General features: G+C 41.9%; 1 protein-coding gene across 4 annotated transcripts in view; it reads right to left on the bottom strand.

Annotated features, from left to right (window-relative positions):
• Positions 1–19780, bottom strand: part of hycc2 (hyccin PI4KA lipid kinase complex subunit 2) — a 53993-nt gene that overhangs the window by 4082 nt on the left and 30131 nt on the right. For all 4 annotated transcript variants that reach the window (XM_063051732.1, XM_063051729.1, XM_063051731.1 and 1 more), the window contains exons 7-10: positions 9427–9522; positions 7537–7653; positions 6533–6620; positions 5763–5922 (exon numbers count right to left, since the gene is read on the bottom strand). In XM_063051732.1, coding sequence (XP_062907802.1) covers positions 5763–5922; positions 6533–6620; positions 7537–7653; positions 9427–9522 — 461 coding nt within the window. The remainder of the gene's footprint in view (positions 1–5762; positions 5923–6532; positions 6621–7536; positions 7654–9426; positions 9523–19780) is intronic.

The raw sequence follows: 19780 nt of genomic DNA, 5'->3' as shown, positions 1-19780 counted from the left end.
AAATTCCCTTTGCCCCTTCAGGCAAGGCAAATTAATCTGTGGCACTGTTTGTATTTTTACTCATTCTTTCAAGAGCTGTGGGCTTCATAAACTAAACCAACATTTGATTACTGTGGCCCTCGAGATGGTGGTGGTGAGCTGCCAACTCGAACCACTGCGGTCTTTGAGGTGTGGGCCTGGGAAGCTTCTCCCCACCCCCAAGCACCTAGACAATATTTCAAGAAGGATTGATGAAAAGGATCAACCAGTTATCGCCAACAAGAGATTCTGCAGCTGCTGGAAATCCAGAGCAACACACACAAAATGCTGAAGGAGCTCATCAGGTCAGGAGATGAATAAACAGTTGATATTTCAGGCCAAGACCTTTCATCAGGACTGGAAAGGAAGTGGGAAGACGCAGGAATACGAAAGTGGAGGAAGGGGAAAGGCAAACTAGAAGGTGATAGATGAAGCCAGGATGGTTAGAAAGGTAAAGGGCTAAAGAAGGAATCTGATTGGAGAGGAGAGTGGACCATGGAGCAAAGGGAAGAAGGAGGGGCACCAGGGGGAGGTGATAGGCAGGTGAGAAGGGGTACGAGTCCAGAGTGGAGATTGGGGGGGGCGGGAATAAAATAAAAGTACCAGCAGGAGAAATCAATGTTCATGCCATCAGGGTTGGAGGCTACTTAAGATGGAATACAAGATGTTGCTCCTCCACCCTGAGAGTGGCCTCATGGTAGTAGAAGAGGCAGCCATGGGCCGACATGTGAAAACGGAAATGGGGATAGGAATTAAAATGGTTGGCCACTGGGAAATACCAATTTTGGCAAATGGAGCAGAGGTGTACCACAAAAGATCCCCCAATTTACATCGGGTCTCACAATATAAAGGCGGCCACATCAGGAGCTCTAATTTTCACCAGATTTTTATTGCTGAGCTTTCTGTGCACAAAATGAATGCTGAAATTCCTGTATGACAACAGTGTCTATACTTAGTACAGTGATGCTGGAAAGGTTTTACCCCACAGAGTTTTCTCTATTTCTGCATAAATGACCTAAAATGTGATCAGATCTTCATGTAAATCCTAAAACTATAACAAAAAAACGACACTTGTTCATTTATTTATTGGGAAAATGATCCTATATCATATGTATTTGTTGGAAAAAGTATGTGAACCTCTGAGCCAATGCCTCCTACAAAAGCTATTTAGAGTCAGATGTTCCAATCAACTAGTTGAGATTGGACATGTGGATTGTAGAGATGCCTGCCCTATAGAAAAGGCGCATAGTCAGGTTATTGACAGAGCCTGCTTTTCTCAAGAAAGATCTGTTTATGTGCACCATGCCTCGATCAAAACTTTCAGAGGACCGTAGAAGAACTGTAGAGATGCATGAAGCTGGAAAAGGCTACAAAAACATTCCTGAAGACCTCAGTGTTCATCAGTCCACAATAAGAGGAACTGTCTACTAATGAAGGAAATTCAGTGCTACTGAGCTACTCTCCCTAGGAGTGGGCATCTTGCAAAGATCACACGAAGAGCACAACGTGCAATGCTGAAGGAGGTGAGAAAGAACCCATGGGTAACAGCAAAAGATCTGCAGAAACCTCTAGAACTTGCTAAAGTCTCTGTTCATGTGTCCACTATAAGAAAAACACTGAACAAGAATGGTTTTTATGGAAGAACACCATGAAGGAAACCACTGCTCTCCAAAAAAAGAAAAACATTGCTGCACATGTCAAGTTTGCAAAAGACCACCTGGATGTTCCACAACACTTCTGGGACAATGTTCTGTGAACAAATGAGACAAAGGTTGAACTTTTTGGCAGAGATGCACATTGCTACGTTTCAAAGAAAAAGGGCACTGCAGACCAACACCTAAACCTCATCCCAACTGTGAAAGCACGGTGGAAGGAGCATCATGGTTTGGGGCTGCTTTGCTGCCTCAGGGTCTGGACAGCTTGCAATTATTGAAGGAACAATGAATTCAAAATTGTATCAAGACATTTTATGGGAGAATGTCAGGGTAGCAGTCTGTCATCTGAAGCTTAACAGATGATGGATAATGCAACAAGACAATAATCCGTAAGACAAAATAAATCAACAACAGAATGATTTTAAAAGGAAAAAAAGAAGAAAATTTGTGTTTTGGAATGGCCGAATCAAAGTCCTGCCCCTAATCCTACAGAAGTGTTGTGGAAGGACCCGAATCAAGCAATTCATGCAAGGAAATCCACTAATATCCCAGAGTTGGAGCAGTTCTGTATGGAGGAATGGCCTGAAATTCCTCCAAGCTGATGTGCAGGACTGGTCAACAGTTACTGGAAACATTTGGTTGAAGTTATTGCTGTACAAGGGGGTCACACCAGTTACTGAAAGCAAAAGTCCACATACTTTTTCCAACAAATACATACAATATTGGATCATTTTTCTCAATAAATAAATGAAAAAGTATAAACAAGATGAAGTCTGCAGATGCTGGAAATCTGAGGAACTCAACAGACTAGGCAGCATCAATGGACAAAAAGTAGAGTCAATGTTTTGGGCCAAGGCCCTTAGCCCGAAACATCGACTGTACTTTTTCACCCCCGTAGATGAACAAGATAATTTGTGTTATTTAATTGGGTTCTATATCTGGATTTAGAACTTACATGAAGATCTGATCACATTTTAGCTCTTTTATGCAGAAATAGAGAAACTTCAACAGGGTTCACAAACTTTCTAGCACCACTGTATACAATTAGCTACAGAAAGGTTTTGGACAAAGAAAGCTGGTTATGAAACTGTTGTAGAAATGCAGTTCTGTTCTGTGATTCAAATAACTTTATGGTCAATCATAAGCAGCTAACAGGGAATTTCATTAAAAGCTCTCAGATAAATAACTACCAATTTTATTGGAGGCATTCCAGTGTAAGGCAGTCTATTCTTCACTCCTCAACGCACGCTGGCTACACCTCAATGAACTTTTCCCCAAGATCCACCTCCAACACAACCCTCAAATTAATCATAATTCTACGTCCGTCTTAAAATGATTTTGTAATACAATGTACATAAGTAGTCATTTTAGAGTTGAGGGGGAGCTTTCCTAAATATTTTGCTTGTATTAATCATCTACTCCTTTTCATAGCATCCAAAGATAAAAACAGAACAATTCCCCCAAATACAGGCCAACAATGGGGTATACATATACTCAACTCGATGAAGGACTTAAAATTGACTCTGTGGGGTCTACAGATAATGATTTTTCAAAACTACACGGACATTTAATCAAACACACACTTTGACACAAACATTGGGAGACAGACAAGCTAAAGTAATCCAGCATTCTGTCCTTAACCAGCTACATAACTGCCATGGCAGCCAAGCAGGCAAATGGTCTAAATGAAGCAGATAGCACAATGAGAGAAGCACAGATATGCAGCAAAGCTTTCAAAGCCACGAAGTAGAGACTTGAGCCTCCACATCCATTGAAAACACCCACAAAGATCATCGAACTTCACTGCATCAACCATAATTGAGATATACACAGTTAAATGAGCTTTTAAACTTACCATCAACTTTGCTCCTTTATTTTTAAAAAAAGTGATTTGTGGTGTTAAGTAGAAAAAAAAAGATACTTTTAAACCAAAGACATTTTGAGAAAGAATCAACCAGATTTCATTGTAGAGTCAGGGTCGCAGCAATCCGAGCACTGACCTGCCCCATCCATGCACTGTTAGAAAGAGGTCTGAACATCACCTCAGCACCCAACTCCAATATTTCCCACCTTTTCTATACACCACCTCCCAATGCCCCCCCTGAGCCGTTTGTCTCCATTTTCTACAAGATACACTTATTTCAATTCTTGACAATGCACAAAAGGGTAAATAGGGTAAAATACACGGGTATGTCCAGAATTAACTCATCACAGGAGTAAAACTCGAGGCCTTGGTGCCCCCAAGTTTACTCACTCTGGTTTTCTGTATCCAACCAATACCCAGTCACTGCTCGAAACAGAACTTTCTACACAAAGACATTGAGAAACACCAATTGTATTTTTTTTAAGCAACATTTGTCTGGTCTCACAAAACCCTGGATGTGGAACCATAGTATCTGATGTTACTCGAACTGTGCATCGTGTGGGTGGGGGGGGGGGGGGAAGGATTAGTACAATCACGCTGGCATGGGGGGGCGGGGGGGGGGGGAGAGATGCAAGGAACATGCAAGCAACAGTCAGAAGGCACAGCCCTGATCAGAGAGCCTTCAAAGCCAAACATTCAGCCCATCATAACTCATCCTTTGCCATGCTCGTAGCCATGGATCTGGCCTAGCACAGCACAGTAAAGAATGATACTACCTGACTTGCTGCTAGACTAGGGGGAAGGCACTAATGCACGCTGGGAGAGTGGATACAGGCACTGGGATAAAGATGCCCTGCTTGGGGTAAAGAGCCATGGCTGTCTTCCAGCAGCCTCACTGATCTCTGCCTCCTCATTTCTGGCCTACCCTCTGCCGTTGCCACAGATGCTGGTTCCTGCTGATTGTGTCTGGGGGATACTGGCATCCCCTCCCCATTCCTCTCACGCTCTCCGGCCAATTCAGACGAGTCACAGATTAGGGAAGTGGGGTCGCTTGACTCAGCATCAAGTGTGAGGTCAATACAATCTGGGATTCAACACAAAACATTTAGCATCTTCCCCATCCAGCAGGAACTGCTACAGGCCACAGGGAAAGAACAGCATGAAGATGGTACAGTACACAGAAAGGTAGTACAGTACATAGAAGAAACAACAGACCATACATAATGTTGACAAAACATCAAAAACTTGGGTCAGTCTCATCCCAAGTGTTGCTTCCTCAAAGCAAAGTGTTTGCCTAAGGGTGACCCTTATCTGAAGGGAGAAAGGCAGGGTATAGAGTCCGTACAGTACATATACATCCCTTTGGTAAACAAATCAACCAGTCCCTTTGTAATCTCCCAGGTTCCCTTCAATTCACTTGCACACCAAGTGCAATGTACAGCAGCCAATTAACTCATCAACCTGCACATCTCTGGGATGAGGGATGCAACAGGAAAACCCAGGACAAGCCCAGGCACCCACAGGGAAAATGACTTCACACTATCAGAACCAGAGGCTGGGATCAAACTTGGGTTCTGGAGTTGTATCAGCATGGTTGGTTGGGGAAGTAAGCCATGTGTAGCCAACCACCCAGGCATCCCACTGACATTGACTCCACCTTAGTGGGTCAGTGGGGGGTGGGGGTGCACAGGCAAACATCACAAACTCCATGGAAACAGGGCCATGGGAGCTTTTAAAAACAGAATGATACAGTACAGTACAGGCCCTTTGACCCACAACACCGTGCCAATCTTTAAACCCACTCAAGATCAATCTAGCCCTTTCCTTTTGCAAAGCCCTTCCTTCCCCCCCCCCCAAACACCCATGTGCCTATGGGTTTCTTAAATGTTCCTAATGTATCTGCCTCTACCACCACCCCTGGCAGTGTGTTCCACACACCTACCACTTACCTCTGACATCCAGTCCCTGGACTTTCCTCCATTCACCTTATCATTACTGTACGTCCCCTTGTATTAGCTATTTCTGCCCCTGGAAAAAGCCGCTGGCTATCCACTCTGTTTATGCCACTTATCACCTGGAACACCTAAAGTTTTTTAAACTTTAAAATTTGGAATTTAGGGTATTGAGAGGAGAAAAACCTTATATGAAAAGTCTGCATCAAACAAATACTAGTTGGTGGAAATTAATTCTTTCCAACAACAAAAAAAAAATTCCCAGTTGCTTACTTTCTCTCTTCCAGCGATGCCTTCGTATGGACGCAGTGGTGATGGCAGTGCGGGATATCCTGGGTACTGTTGGTGTAACCTCTACCTGCAGGCACTTCCGACCCACTTTAGAAATGTCAGGAGCGTCAAAAGGCAATGAGCTCTTCATTGCATTAGCTACCTGCAGGAAAGAAATCCACAAGAACAAAGATGGTAACTCAACAGGAATTACATTTGATAAACATTGTACCAAAATATTCTTTATAGAAAATTGCTTGTTTATATTTCCCCTTTAAATTGGTGTTGGCATTCATGTGACAAACAAGCCTGCAGAGCATTGTGTAGTTGTCCTGCCCATTAAGTTTTGGCTAAGTTACTAAACTGACAGAGTTCAGCATTACTGATCTATAGGCAATAGTTTGAATCCCACCAAGACAGTAGGAAAATTTAAATTCAAGTACTTGTACAGAAATGGGGAACATAAGAGCTAACCTCAATCATGGCAAGTTAAATTCTAGTTCGCTAAACTTTTCTCATTCACTAATATTCTTCAAGGAAGGAAATCCATCAGCGTTCCTGGCCTAGTCTATTCATGACCCCAGACCCACAGACACACACGACTCTTAACTGCAAGGTATTGAGAAGAGCAATTAATTATAGCATTGCATTAATCCATGAACAGTTTAAGATAGACTGGACCAGAGCATCAGACAGTACTGAGCCACTTGTTGGGATGAAGGGGTCACTTTGTTAGACACAGACATAGACAACAGTGGAAGGAAATAGTTTACCAACAGCGGTTGAGAGTACAGTTCTAACTGCGCCCTGTACAAGAGGTCCTCCAGTGCTTCCTGGCCCATCTCCCATTCTCCGTTGTATCTGTGGAAAATAACAGAGGAAACGCTCAAGAACACATCTAGTGGCTCAGCTCAAATTCCTCCTTAGATTCCATTTCCCCATCCTATGTCATCAAATGCATACAAGCCCAGGAATTTGGAAATCACCAAGTTAAAATACATTACAAGTCTATGCTAGAGGTTACCAGAATGCAGGTGGATACAAAATTTTTTTATATGTATGCTGTCACCAATTGGTGGGTGGATAAAATGTTACTTTTTGTACAAGGAAGGGGTCAGGGATTTGGGGTCTGATGTTCTTGTCAGTGTTTTTCCTGTGTGGGTGATGGGTTTTGTGTGAGAGAGGGGGTTGGAGATTTGATGCTATTGTTACTGTTCTTTTTTTTGTCAGGGAGAGGGTTGGGGTCTTGGGGTTTGCAAATTTTGTTTCTTTTCTCCCCCATGCAGGGAAGGTGGTTGATGTCTTTTCTTACAAGAACTCCAATGTTCCCCTCCCCCCCGTATTTCACGGTTATCTGGAGAAGACGAATATCAGAGTTATACTGTACATGCATACATACTTGGACAAAAAAATGAACCTTTGAACAAACAGCATGCATTTAACAAACAGAAAGTTCAAAATAGATTCTTGGGGCACTCCAGAGGAAATAGCTTGGAGACAATTACAGCTCCACAATTTACAACATGAAGGGATGTTGGAGGGGTTGGGGCCACAGGTGAATGGTGGTGGAGTGTTTTTTTTTTTAATTTAAATGGACATTGAGAGAATGTATTTATGAAGTGACTTTAATTATATCAGAGGTAGGAAGGTGGAAAATTGTTTCAAACATCCACCATGCCAGAGGAAAGAAGAGTGTAAAAACATATTGCGATGGCAATAACAGAGGAAAGTAAGCAGATAGTTCATGACAGGACTAATTCTATCCTTATTTCCTTACATGGTATGATAAACAGCTGTCAACATCTGCACCATGAACTCTGGGTCCAGCATTACCCGACCACAAGTCTCATTCCACATCTTCTGCCGTTGTCGTGGAAACCCACAAATGCATAACCTGTTGGTTGAGACCAGCCAGGCATTAGTAAACAGCACCCGATTCAGATTTCCCAATTTGTGTTAATTTAATAATAATTTAATAGGAACAGGAATAAGCTATTTGATCCAAAAATCACAGTTGATTGTTCATTTCAGTGCCACTTTCTGTACAATTTATACAGCACGTCCTTGTTCTACTCAACCCACATTGATTTCTACTTCTCTTACATCATCCATCTTTCACTCTGTGCCATCTCTCAATGATCTTTTCCCCTTCTGTGCCTTGTCTCATGGACCCTTTCAAATATAGCTTTCAAGTGTTTTCTTAATCATTCCACCTGACATTTCCTCCTACACATCACTTGGAGAGAACCAACCACTCTGAATCATTTTAATCTGATCAAAAAGGAAAAAAAAAGGGCCCAGAGCTAGGCAGCTGTGACTTAGTGGCTATCACATGTCTGAATTTGGGAGGTATAGACTTACGAGACATTCAACTGGAGCCCATGTTATCTTTGGGGGAGACAAATTGTGAACAGCATGCAATTATCCACAAGATCCAAGCTGTTATTTATATCATAATAGAACTAGTCTGATGTTCTTGAGAGCTTGCTATATACAAATTAGCTGCTGCATTTCTGAAATTACAATAGCAGCAAGTATTTATAGAGTGATAGAAAAATACATCATAGAAACAAGCCCTTTGGCCTATCTAGTCCATGTCAAAGCCATTTAAACTGCCTACTCACATCAGCTTGCACCAGGACCATTGCCCTCTATACGCGTTTTCCATGTACCTATCTAAACTTCTCTTAAACACTGTTATCGAGCTCACATGCATCACTTGTGTTGGCAGCTCATTCCACACTCACAACCCTCTGACTGAAGTTTCTCCTTATGTTCCCCTTAAACTTTGCACCGTTAACCCATGTTATAGTCCCACCCAACCTCCGTGGAAAAAGCCTGCTTCTATTAACCCTATCTACACCCTTCAATTATGTATACCTATAATCAAATCTCCTCTTAATCTTCTACATTCAAAGGAATACAGTCCTAACCTGTTCATCTTTCCTTATACCTCAGGTCCTCCAGACCTGGCAATATCCTTGTAAATTTTCTCTGTATTCTTTCAACCTTGTTTACATCTTTCCTGTAGGTAGGTGACCAAAAATGCACACAACATTCCAAATTAGGCCTCACCAACATCTCATTCAACTTCATTTGGCTTGAAAGCATTTTGGAACACCCAAAGCTTTGGATTTAATTATGTGTAAACTATTTTCCCTTCAAACACCAAACAGCCAACTAAGAGATCAGAGGCACTTTCTGTAACTTCTGTTTATAGAGACAGGAAGTTCAAAACAATAACCACACATTTGGACACAACCCCACAACCTACAGTCACAGCTGTGATTTGTCTCTGGATTCTTTTCCACAATAATACTTAAGGTTAAAAATAAACTGGTCCACTTACTCAGTTCCTGCATCTGCATTTTTCGTTTTTGTCCAATGCACAGAGTTACACTTGTGAATGCATTGAGACGCATCTTCCAGCTATCACATGCCAACATTCCCACAGTGCACACGTCCATATCTCACCGAGTCCAAAGCCTCTACCTACCCAGCACCTCAATTGTGCACAGCTCATAGTGCATCCCATCCTGGCTCCCTCCCCCACCCCCCACCATCATTGTTACACAGCAGTCTCTCAAATAATGACAACTTAAAAGGAATTTTAAAAACTAATTCTTGTGGAACAAACTAGAAGTTAGACAATTGTGGCAATGCTTACCTTGAGCACACACTGCAGAGGGAGCGGTAGGAAGATTTAGGCATGCAGACCACTGCAGAATTATAGCACAACATAAGGAAACTTAGCACTTCAAACCTGGAAAACACACACGTATGTATCATGAAACATGCATATTTCAGTACAATCTACCTCAGGCTACAGATACAAAAATGCTGCCATATACAAGGTGAGAATGTTCTTGAGCTGAATAGAACTGCTTAAAGGTATCATTTATTTCTTTTGGCTTATATGAAATCTTACACTCTCCTGTTTGAATCGCATTTATTGTTCTGGAGGTTTCTTCCACCCTCAATTGCCAAGATAGTACTTTATGGATTCTCTCTAATTCATAATATTGTTGTTTTGATTTTAGTATCATTTTTTTCTATTCTATAGGTTTGTTTTGTGTTATACTCTAATTTTTATTTATTTATTAATTTTTTATAATTTTCCTGTTGTTAAATTCTGACAATCTTTTTCTAATTGTGTTATTTCTTTCGCCAATTCATTTAATTCGGTTACATATTTATTTTTTATTCCCTTAACATATCCAATTACCTGTCCTCTTAAGTATGCTTTTAGTGTGTCCCATAATAAGAAATTATTGGCAGTAGAGGGCAAGTTCGTCTCACAGAACAATTCTATTTGAGCTCTAATAAAACTGCAAAACTCTGGTCTTTTCGACAGCAAAAGATTAAAACACTATCTATATGATGTTTTTTGTTTATCAGGAATGTCAATTGATAAAATTAGAGGTGAATGGTCCGATAGTAGTCTAGCGGCATATTCTGTTTGAATGATCCTACTTTCTAATTCAGCTGATATTAGAAATAAGTCAATTCTAGAGTAGAAATCATATTGTCTTAATAGAAAGAGTAGTCTCTTTCCCTTGGATGCCGCCATCTCCAAGCATCTATTATACTCAATTCCTTCATGAAGACCAGGGTGGTTTTTGCTGCCCTGACCTTCCTGACTTTTTTTTTTAAAAAACTGATTCTATCTAAAATTGGATCCAAACAAAAGCTGAAATCCCCTCCAATTAAGATATTTTCACATCCTTGAACAACTTTCAAAAAAATATTCTGGATAAATTTCTCGTCGTCATAATTGGGGGCATATAAATTCAAAAGTGTCCAGGATTCTAAATACAAACCCCATTTCCAGAAAAGTTGGGATATTTTGCAAAATGCAATAAAAACAAAAATCTGCGATATGTTAGTTCACGTGAACCTTTATTTAACTGACAAAAGTACAAAGAAAAGATTTTCAAGCAACACACATCAAAGTTGCTGGTGAACGCAGCAGACCAGGCAGCATCTGTAGGAAGAGGTGCAGTCGACATTTCAGGCCGAGACCCTTCGTCAGGACTAACTGAAGGAAGAGTGAGTAAGGGATTTGAAAGTTGGAGGGGGAGGGGGAGATCCAAAATGATAGGAGAAGACAGGAGGGGGAGGGATAGAGCCGAGAGCTGGACAGGTGATAGGCAAAAGGGATACGAGAGGATCATGGGACAGGAGGTCCGGGAAGAAAGACGGCGGGGGGGCGGGGACCCAGAGGATGGGCAAGGGGTATATTCAGAGGGACAGAGGGAGAAAAAGGAGAGTGAGAGAAAGAATGTGTATAAAAATAAGTAACAGATGGGGTACGAGGGGGAGGTGGGGCATTAGCGGAAGTCGATGTTCATGCCATCAGGTTGGAGGCTACCCAGACGGAATATAAGGTGTTGTTCCTCCAACCTGAGTGTGGCTTCATCTTTACAGTGGAGGAGGCCGTGGATAGACATGTCAGAATGGGAATGGGATGTGGAATTAAAATGTGTGGCCACTGGGAGATCCTGCTTTCTCTGACGGACAGAGTGTAGGTGTTTAGCAAAGCGGTCTCCCAGTCTGCGTCGGGTCTTGCCAATATATAAAAGGCCACATCGGGAGCACTGGATGCAGTACATTACCCCAGCCGACTCACAGGTGAAGTGTCGCCTCACCTGGAAGGACTGTTTGGGGCCCTAAATGGTGGTAAGGGAGGAAGTGCAAGGGCATGTGTAGCTCTTGTTCCGCTCACACAGATAAGAAAAGATTTTCAATAGTTTTACTGACCAACTTAATTGTATTTTGTAAATACACACAAATTTAGAATTTGATGGCTGCAATACACTCAAAAGTTGGGACAGAGTTAAAATAAGATTGATAAGTGCACAGAATATTCAAGTAACACCGGTTTGGAAGACTCCACATTAAGCAGGCTAATTGGTGGCAGGTGAGGTATCATGACTGGGTATAAAAGTAGCGTCCATCAAAGGCTCAGTCTTTGCAAGCAAGGATGGGTTGTGGCTCACCCCTTTGTGCCAAAATTCGTGAGAGAATTGTTCGTCAGTTCAAAAGGAACATTTCTCAACGCAAGATTGCAGAGAATTTAGGTCTTTCAACATCTACAGTACATAATATTGTGAAAAGATTCAGAGAATTCAGAGATATCTCAGTGCATAAAGGGCAAGGTCGGAAACCACTGCTGAATGCGTGTGATCTTCGAGCCCTCAGGCGGCACTGCCTAAGAAACCGTCATGCTACTGTGACAATTATAGCCACCTGGGCTCAGGAGTACTTCGGAAAACCATTGTCACTCAACACAGTCCATCACTGCATCCAGAAATGCAACTTGAAACTGTATTACACAAGAAGGAAGCCATACATCAACTCTATGCAGAAACGCCAGTGAGTTCTCTGGGCCCGAGCTCATCTCAGATGGACCGAAAGACTGTGGAACCATGTGCTGTGGTCAGATGAGTCCACATTTCAGCTAGTTTTTGGAAAAAACGGGCGTTGAGTTCTCCGTGCCAAAGATGAAAACGACCATCCAGATTGTTATCAGTGAAAGGTGCAAAAGCCAGCATCTGTGATGGTATGGGGGTGCACGAGTTGCATGTATGTGAAGGTACCATTGACTCTGAGGTGTATATTAGGATTTTAGAGAGACATATGTTGCCATCAAGGTAGTCTCTTCCCGGGACATCCATGCTTATTTCAGCAGGACAATGCCAGACTACATTCTGCATGGGCTACAACAGCGTGGCTTTGTAGACACGGAATGCGTGTGCTTGACTGGCCTGCTGCCAGTCCAGATCTATCTCCTATTGAAAATGTATGGCGCATCATGAAGAGGAGAATCAGACAAAAGAGACCACAGACTGTTGAGCAGCTGAAGTCTTATATCAAGCAAGAATGGACAAAATTTCCAATTGCAGATCTACTACAATTAGTATCCTCAGTTCCAAAACGATTAAAAAGTGTTATTAAAAAGGAAAGGTGATGTAACACAATGGTAAACATGCCTCTGTCCCAACTTTTGTTCAGTGTGTTGCAGCCATCAAATTCTAAATTTGTGTGTGTTTACAAAATACAATTAAGTTGGTCAGTAAATCCATTGAAAATCTTTTCTTTGTACTTTTGTCAGTTAAATAAAGGTTCACGTGAATTAACATACCACAGATTTTTGTTTTTATTGCATTTTGGAAAATATCCCAACTTTTCTGGAAATAGGGTTTGTATATTTGACAATTGACCATAACAAATCTTCCGGCCGGATCTATGATAGTACCCTCCACCCTCACTGGAAAATTCTTCCCCATCAATACTGCCACTCCTCTGGCCTTAGAATTAAAGGAGGATGCTATTACTTGACCAACCCATCCTCTCTTTAATTTATGTTCTGTCACTGTAAGACGAGTTTCTTGAAGAAAGGTAAAATCAATATGATTTTTTTTAAAGATATGCCAGAACCTTTTTCCTTTTTTATCAGTCCATTTATCCCATTAACATTAAGACTTAAAAATTTAATTGCTTGATTCATAGTTATCAGATTTTATTGGTTGATAAATCATGCCCACAAAGAGTATATATTAATCCCACTTCTTTGAGTGACTGAGATATTTGGTGCCATTCTCAACAGAGTATAGAAAATAGAAACGAAACCAAAGAGGAAAGAAAATAAAAGAAAAAAAAAGAAAAAAGAAAAGGGAGGAAAAGCCCTCCCAACTGGCACTCCAAGTTCACGGCGCCTTAACCCCTCTTACTGTGGGGTTCGATAAACATCACACTAAAGATGGACATACTTTAACATATAACATAATTAATTTTTTTTTTTAAAAAGAGACAAAAAAATTATCCACTCCCCCAATAACTCCTTAAACATCTGTAAAAATTATATTCCATACCCGCTATTACTAAATATCTAACATAATCTATAATATTGAAAGTAAATATCATTAATATAGCAATATATCCGAATAAAGAATAGAATTCAAAGAAACTTACTAAATATAACCCTAAATATTGTAACTTAATACATATCCAGCATACCAAAAATTAAACATATCAAAAGATGACATCTATATAAAACTACTCATACTAGTTATAACAAAATTAGATGAACTATATAGTTCCTTAGTACAATTCAAAAAGACCATCCATAATCAATATTTTAAATCATAATAGTCTTCATCCATAATCATATATAATCTTGAACTTTGAATCTAATGTTGTTAAAATTAATCTATATTAATGAAGAAAATCAAATATTTTTCTTCATATATTTTGTCCAATATACATCTTTCTAGGCCTCTTGTTCCAGAAGAACATTCTGAATCATGATGTCTCAGAAACTTTTTGAATAAAGTTTATCGCCTCCTGGGGGTTAGTAAAAACTTTCCTCCCTCCATCCGACAGAATAATTTTCAGCTTTGCTGGATATAATAAAGAATATTGAAGACCTTTATTCTTTAATAACCTCCTTGTTAAGTCAAAGTCTTTCCTTTTTCTTAACAAGGCCAAACTAATATCTGGAAAGAAGAATATCTTTCCCCCTTCAAACTCTAGTAGGCCATTTCTCTCTCTGGCCTCCATTGCTGCAGCTCGTAATACTTTTTGTTTATCTTGATACTTCAAAAAGTGTACAAGTATAGAGCGCGGCCTTTGCTCTGGAGGTGGTCGGGGATTAAAGTCCTGTGGGCTCTTTCTATAATTAATTCCTTGTCAAAATGCCTTTTTCCACAGAACTTGGGGATCGATTCTTGAAAGAAAGTTACTGCATTTCTTCCTTCCAATCCCTCTTTTAAACCCACTATTCTGATATTATTTCTTCTGCTATAGTTTTCAAGGGAGTCCAGTTTATCCATTATTTTTACTTCCTCAGTCCCCCAGGAATCTTTTTCTTTTTCCAGGTTTTGTAATCTATTAACATCCTTCGTATTATTTTCTAAATCCTGAGTTCGCAAATTTAAAGATTCCAAAGTCTGCTTCATTTCCTTAGATTCTTGCATGATAAGGGCTAAATGACTCTCGAATCTGTCCATCCTAACGGTTAAAGTCCAGACTGCATTGGCCAACTAATGAATCGCGGCTGCGAGGCCACCACCCAAGCCGCCACCGTGCCGCACTGCTACCATCCTCAGACCTTCTGCAGGCTCAGAGGAACTATCCGACGAGCAGGCCTCACCACCATTGCTCCCACGTCCCTCAACTCCAGACGCTCCCGGGAGTGCAGGGCCGGCAGCGATAGCGCCAGTAGGATTTCTACGATTTTGCCTTTTAACCATTGATTTTATTGAGGTTATATGAGAGTCTTATAAACAGGTTGTAAAGAAGTTTTTGTAGGAGTTATTCAGGGAAGCGCCCAATCAATGGCACATCACGTGACCTCAGAATAAGTGTACTATTCTGAGTACTATAAATCACTATAAATCAGAATCAGTGGGCGACTCACTGAAAATTGATAAAACACAAAATAATCTGCAGATGCTGGGATCAAAGCAACACTCACAACACGCTGGAGGAGCTCAGCAGGTCGGGCAGCATCCGTTGAAAAGATGAGTCGACGTTTCGGGCTGGAACCCTTCATCAGGACTGAAGAGGGAAGGGGCAGAGGCCCTATAAAGAAGGTGGGCTACAGTTGGAAGGAGAAGGCTGGTAGGTACAGTTGAAAAATCAGTAATTTGAAAGACAAAGGGGTGGGGGAGGGGAAGCAGGGAGGTGATAGGCAGGAAAACAATGGGTAGTAGAAGGAGGCTGAACCATGAGGGAGGTGATAGGCAGCTAGGGGAGGGGGCAGAGTGAAATAGGGATAGAGGACGGGAGGGGGAGAGAATTACCGGAAGTTGGAGAATTCTATGTTCATACCAAGGGGCTGGAGACTACCTAGACAGTATATGAGGTGTTGCTCCTCCAACCTGAGTTTAGCCTCATCATGGCAGTAGAGGAGGCCATGTATGGACATATCTGAATGGGAATGGGAAGCAGAGTTGAAGTGGGTGGCTACCGGGAGCTCCTGTCTGTTGTAGCGGACGGAGCAGAGGTGTTCGACGAAGTGGTCCCCCAATCTACGTCGGGTTTCACTGACGTAGAGGAGGCCGCACCGGGAGCACTAGATGCAATAGATGACCCCAACAGACTCACAAGTGAAGTGTTGCCTCACCTGGAAGGCCTGTTTGGGGCTCTGAATGGTGGCAAGAGAGGTGGTGTTTTTTACCCCTGGAACAGGACCCCACCAAAAAACATCAAACCATTGTCTCCCGCACCATCACCGCCCTTATCAACTCCGGAGTCCTTCCATCCTCAGCCACTAAACTCATTATTCCCACACCCCGCACCGCTCGGTTTTACCTCCTCCCTAAAGTACACAAGCCTGACTGTCCCGGTAGACCCATAGCTCCTGCCTGCTCCTGTCCCACCGAACTTGTATCTGCCTACCTGGACTCCATTTTGTCACCCATAGTTCAGTCCCTCCCCACCTACATCCGGGATACATCCCATGCCCTCCACCTCTTCAATAACTTCCAGTTCCCCGGTCCCAACCGCTTTATTTTTACTATGGATGTCCAATCTTTATACACCTCCATTCCTTATCAAGAAGGCCTCAAAGCCCTCTGCTACTTCCTGGATAATAGACCTCACCAGTTCCCCACCACCACTACCCTCCTCTGGTTGGCGGAACTGGTACTCACACTTAATAACTTCTCTTTTGGCTCTTCCCACTTTCTTCAGCTATGGGAACTTGCATGGGCCCCAGCTATGCCTGCCTCTTCGTTGGTTATGTGGAACAGTCTGTGCTCCAAACCAATTCTGGTACTGCTCCCCAACTTTTCCTTCGGTACACTGACAACTACATTGGTGCTGCTTCCTGCACCCATGCTGAGCTCGTCAATTTCATCGACTTTACTTCAAACTTCCACCCAGCCCTCAAATTCACTTGGTCCATCTCAGACACTTCTCTCCCCTTTCTCGATGTCTCAGTCTCCATCTCTGGAGACAGACTGTCCACTGACATCTTCTACAAGCCCACTGACTCTCATAACTACCTCGACTATACCTCTTCCCACCCCACCACATGCAAAAATGCCATTCCCTATTCCTAGTTCCTCTGTCTCCACCGCATCTGCTCCCAGGATGAGACTTTCCGTTCCAGGACGTATCAAATGTCCTCTTTCTTTAAGGATCGTGGTTTCCCTTCTACCGTCATCAATGCTGCCCTCACCTGCATCTCCTCCATTTCCCTCACTTCGACCTTCACCCCATCCTCCCGCCACCACAACAAGGATAGAGTTCCCCTTGTCCTCACCTACCACCCCACCAGCCTCCAGATCCAGTACATTATCCTCCACAACTTCTGTCACCTTCAATAGGACCCCACCACTAAGCACATTTTCCCTCTCCACCCCTCTCCGCTTTCCGCAGGGATCGGTCCCTCCACGACCTTATCCACATGTCCCTCCCCATTGATCTCCCACCCGGCAATTAACCCTGTAAGCGTAAATGCTACACCTGTCCCTACACCTCCTCTCTTGCCACCATTCAGGGCCCCAAACAGTCCTTCCAAGTGAGGCAACACTTCACTTGTGAGTCTGTTGGGGTCATCTATTGCATCCGGTGCTCCCAGTGCGGCCTCCTCTACATCAGTGAAACCCGATGCAGATTGGGGGACCACTTCGTCGAGCACCTCCGCTCCGTCCGCCACAACAGACAAGATCTCCCAGTAGCCACCCACTTCAACTCTGCTTCCCATTCCCATTCAGGTATGTCCATACATGGCCTCCTCTACTGTCATGACGCTGAACTCAGGTTGGAGGAGCAACACCTCATATACTGTCTAGGTAGTCTCCAGCTCCCTCCCCCTCCCATCCTCTATCCCTATTTCACTCTGCCCCCTCCCCCAGCTGCCTATCATCTCCCTCATGGTTCCGCCTCCTTCTACTACCCATTGTTTTCCTGCCTATCACCTCCCTGCTTCCTGTCCCCCACCCCTTTGTCTTTCAAATTACTGGTTTTTCAACTGAAACTACCAGCCTTCTCCTTCCACCTCCGTCACCATCTTTATAGGGCCTCTGCCCCTTCCCTCTTCAGTCCTGACGAAGGGTTCCGGCCCAAAATGTCAACTCATCTTTTCCACAGATGCTGCCCGACCTGCTGAGTTCCTCCAGTGTGTTGTCACTGAAAATTGATGATCTCTTGTCTAATTTACAACTTCAGAAATTGAGTCAACAAGATCAGGAAGAACTGAATACCCCCTTTTCTAGGGATGAAATTGAAAGAGCCCGAGGCTTATTACAGGCTAATAAATCGCCAGGAGATGATGGTTTTCCCCTTGAATTTTATAAAGAATTTAAGGATCAACTAATGCCCCTTTTTATGAGGGTTGTGACTCAGGCTGAGGAGACCCATACTCTACGGGACTCCTTTTCAACAGCAATTATTACTTTAATTCTTAAGAAGGATAAGGATCCACCAAAACCAGCATCTTATAGGCCTATCTCACTTTTAAATGTGGACTATAAAATTATAGCAAAGTCATTGGCTAATTAATTAGCTTGATATCTGCCAAAATTGATTAAATCTGATCAAACAGGATTTATTAAAAATAGACAATTATCTGATATTGGCAGACAATTGACTATATTACATTTAGCTAGAACGAAGGTGGACCGGACTCTGGCAGTGGCTTTAGATGCTGAAAAGGCCTTTGATAGACTTGAATGGGATTTTTTATTTAAAACAATGGAAAAATTTGGTCGGGGCCAAATATTCATAAATTGGATAAGAGCACTTTACCATCAGTCTAAGGCCAAAATAATTACGAGCAGGCAGATTTCATCAGTTTTCTCTCTACACAGATCTAGTACACAAGGTTGCCCACTATCTCCAGCTCTATCTGTTCTGGCAATAGAGCCATTGGCTGAAGCTGTTAGACAGGATCCAGACATAAAGGAGTTTAAGGTGGCCCAGGAAGAATATACAGTAAAATTAATTTATTTGCTGATGACACTTTAGTACACTTGGCTGACCCAGCCGGCTCTTTGGTCAGACTTAGGGCCTTGCTGGACAATTATGATATAGTCTCGGGATATAAAATAAATTGGAATAAAAGTGAAATTTTACCATTAAGTAGAGGAGACTATGCCCAATATCAATATGGCACTCAGTTTAGATGGGTTAAGTTCAACATGAAATATCTGGAGATTAAATTTAATCATAATTTGGATGACTTTATAAACTTCATTATCTCCCCTTGCTGCGGAATATCGAGGAGGACCTACGTAGGTGGATAAACCTTCCCATCACACTGATGGGCAGGGTAAACTGTATAAAGATGAAGATAATGCCAAGACTTCAGTATTTTTTTTTCAGTCTTTACCTATCCCATTACCCAATAATTTTTTTTAAAAGATTCTCAATGGACATATTCGTTTATTTTTATGGTCAGGTAAAATATCTAGAATCTCCATGGAAAAATTGACCTGGGACTATAAATTGGGAGGGTTAAAATTACCAGATTTTAAAAAAATATTATTTAGCTGCACAAGCACATTTTATTCCTTTTTTTGATGAGACAACTATTCCTTCTTGGGTTACAATTGGCTTACATATGGTAGAAGAAGAGATGGCAGAAGAATTTATATATAAATGGGACTCTAAATTAATTAAAAAGAAAACAAACAATCCTCTACTGAGATATGTAATTTATATTTGGGAAAAAATTAAACAAGTTATGGGTCTAAAAAAAAAGGAATATCCTCAAAGACGCCTTTATCTCAGAACAGATTAATACCCATGAATCTGGGTAATAAATTTCTAGTCACCTGGTATCAACATGGTATCAGGCGCATTGAAGATTGTTACAATCAGCAGAAGTAATTTGTCTTTTGAGGGACTTAAAAATAAATATTTTTTATCTAATAACACATTCTTCTGCCATCTCCAATTACAATCTTTTTTGAGGGACTGTTTGGGTCCATCACTGGCCCGACCAAGGTGCTCAGACATGGAGATTCTAATTCGAAAGGGGAATACAACTAAATTTACTTCTAATATGT

This window comes from Mobula hypostoma, chromosome 6, assembly GCF_963921235.1.
Source record: "Mobula hypostoma chromosome 6, sMobHyp1.1, whole genome shotgun sequence".
Taxonomy (NCBI): domain Eukaryota; kingdom Metazoa; phylum Chordata; class Chondrichthyes; order Myliobatiformes; family Myliobatidae; genus Mobula; species Mobula hypostoma.
This window is presented reverse-complemented; position numbering and strand designations above follow the sequence as displayed.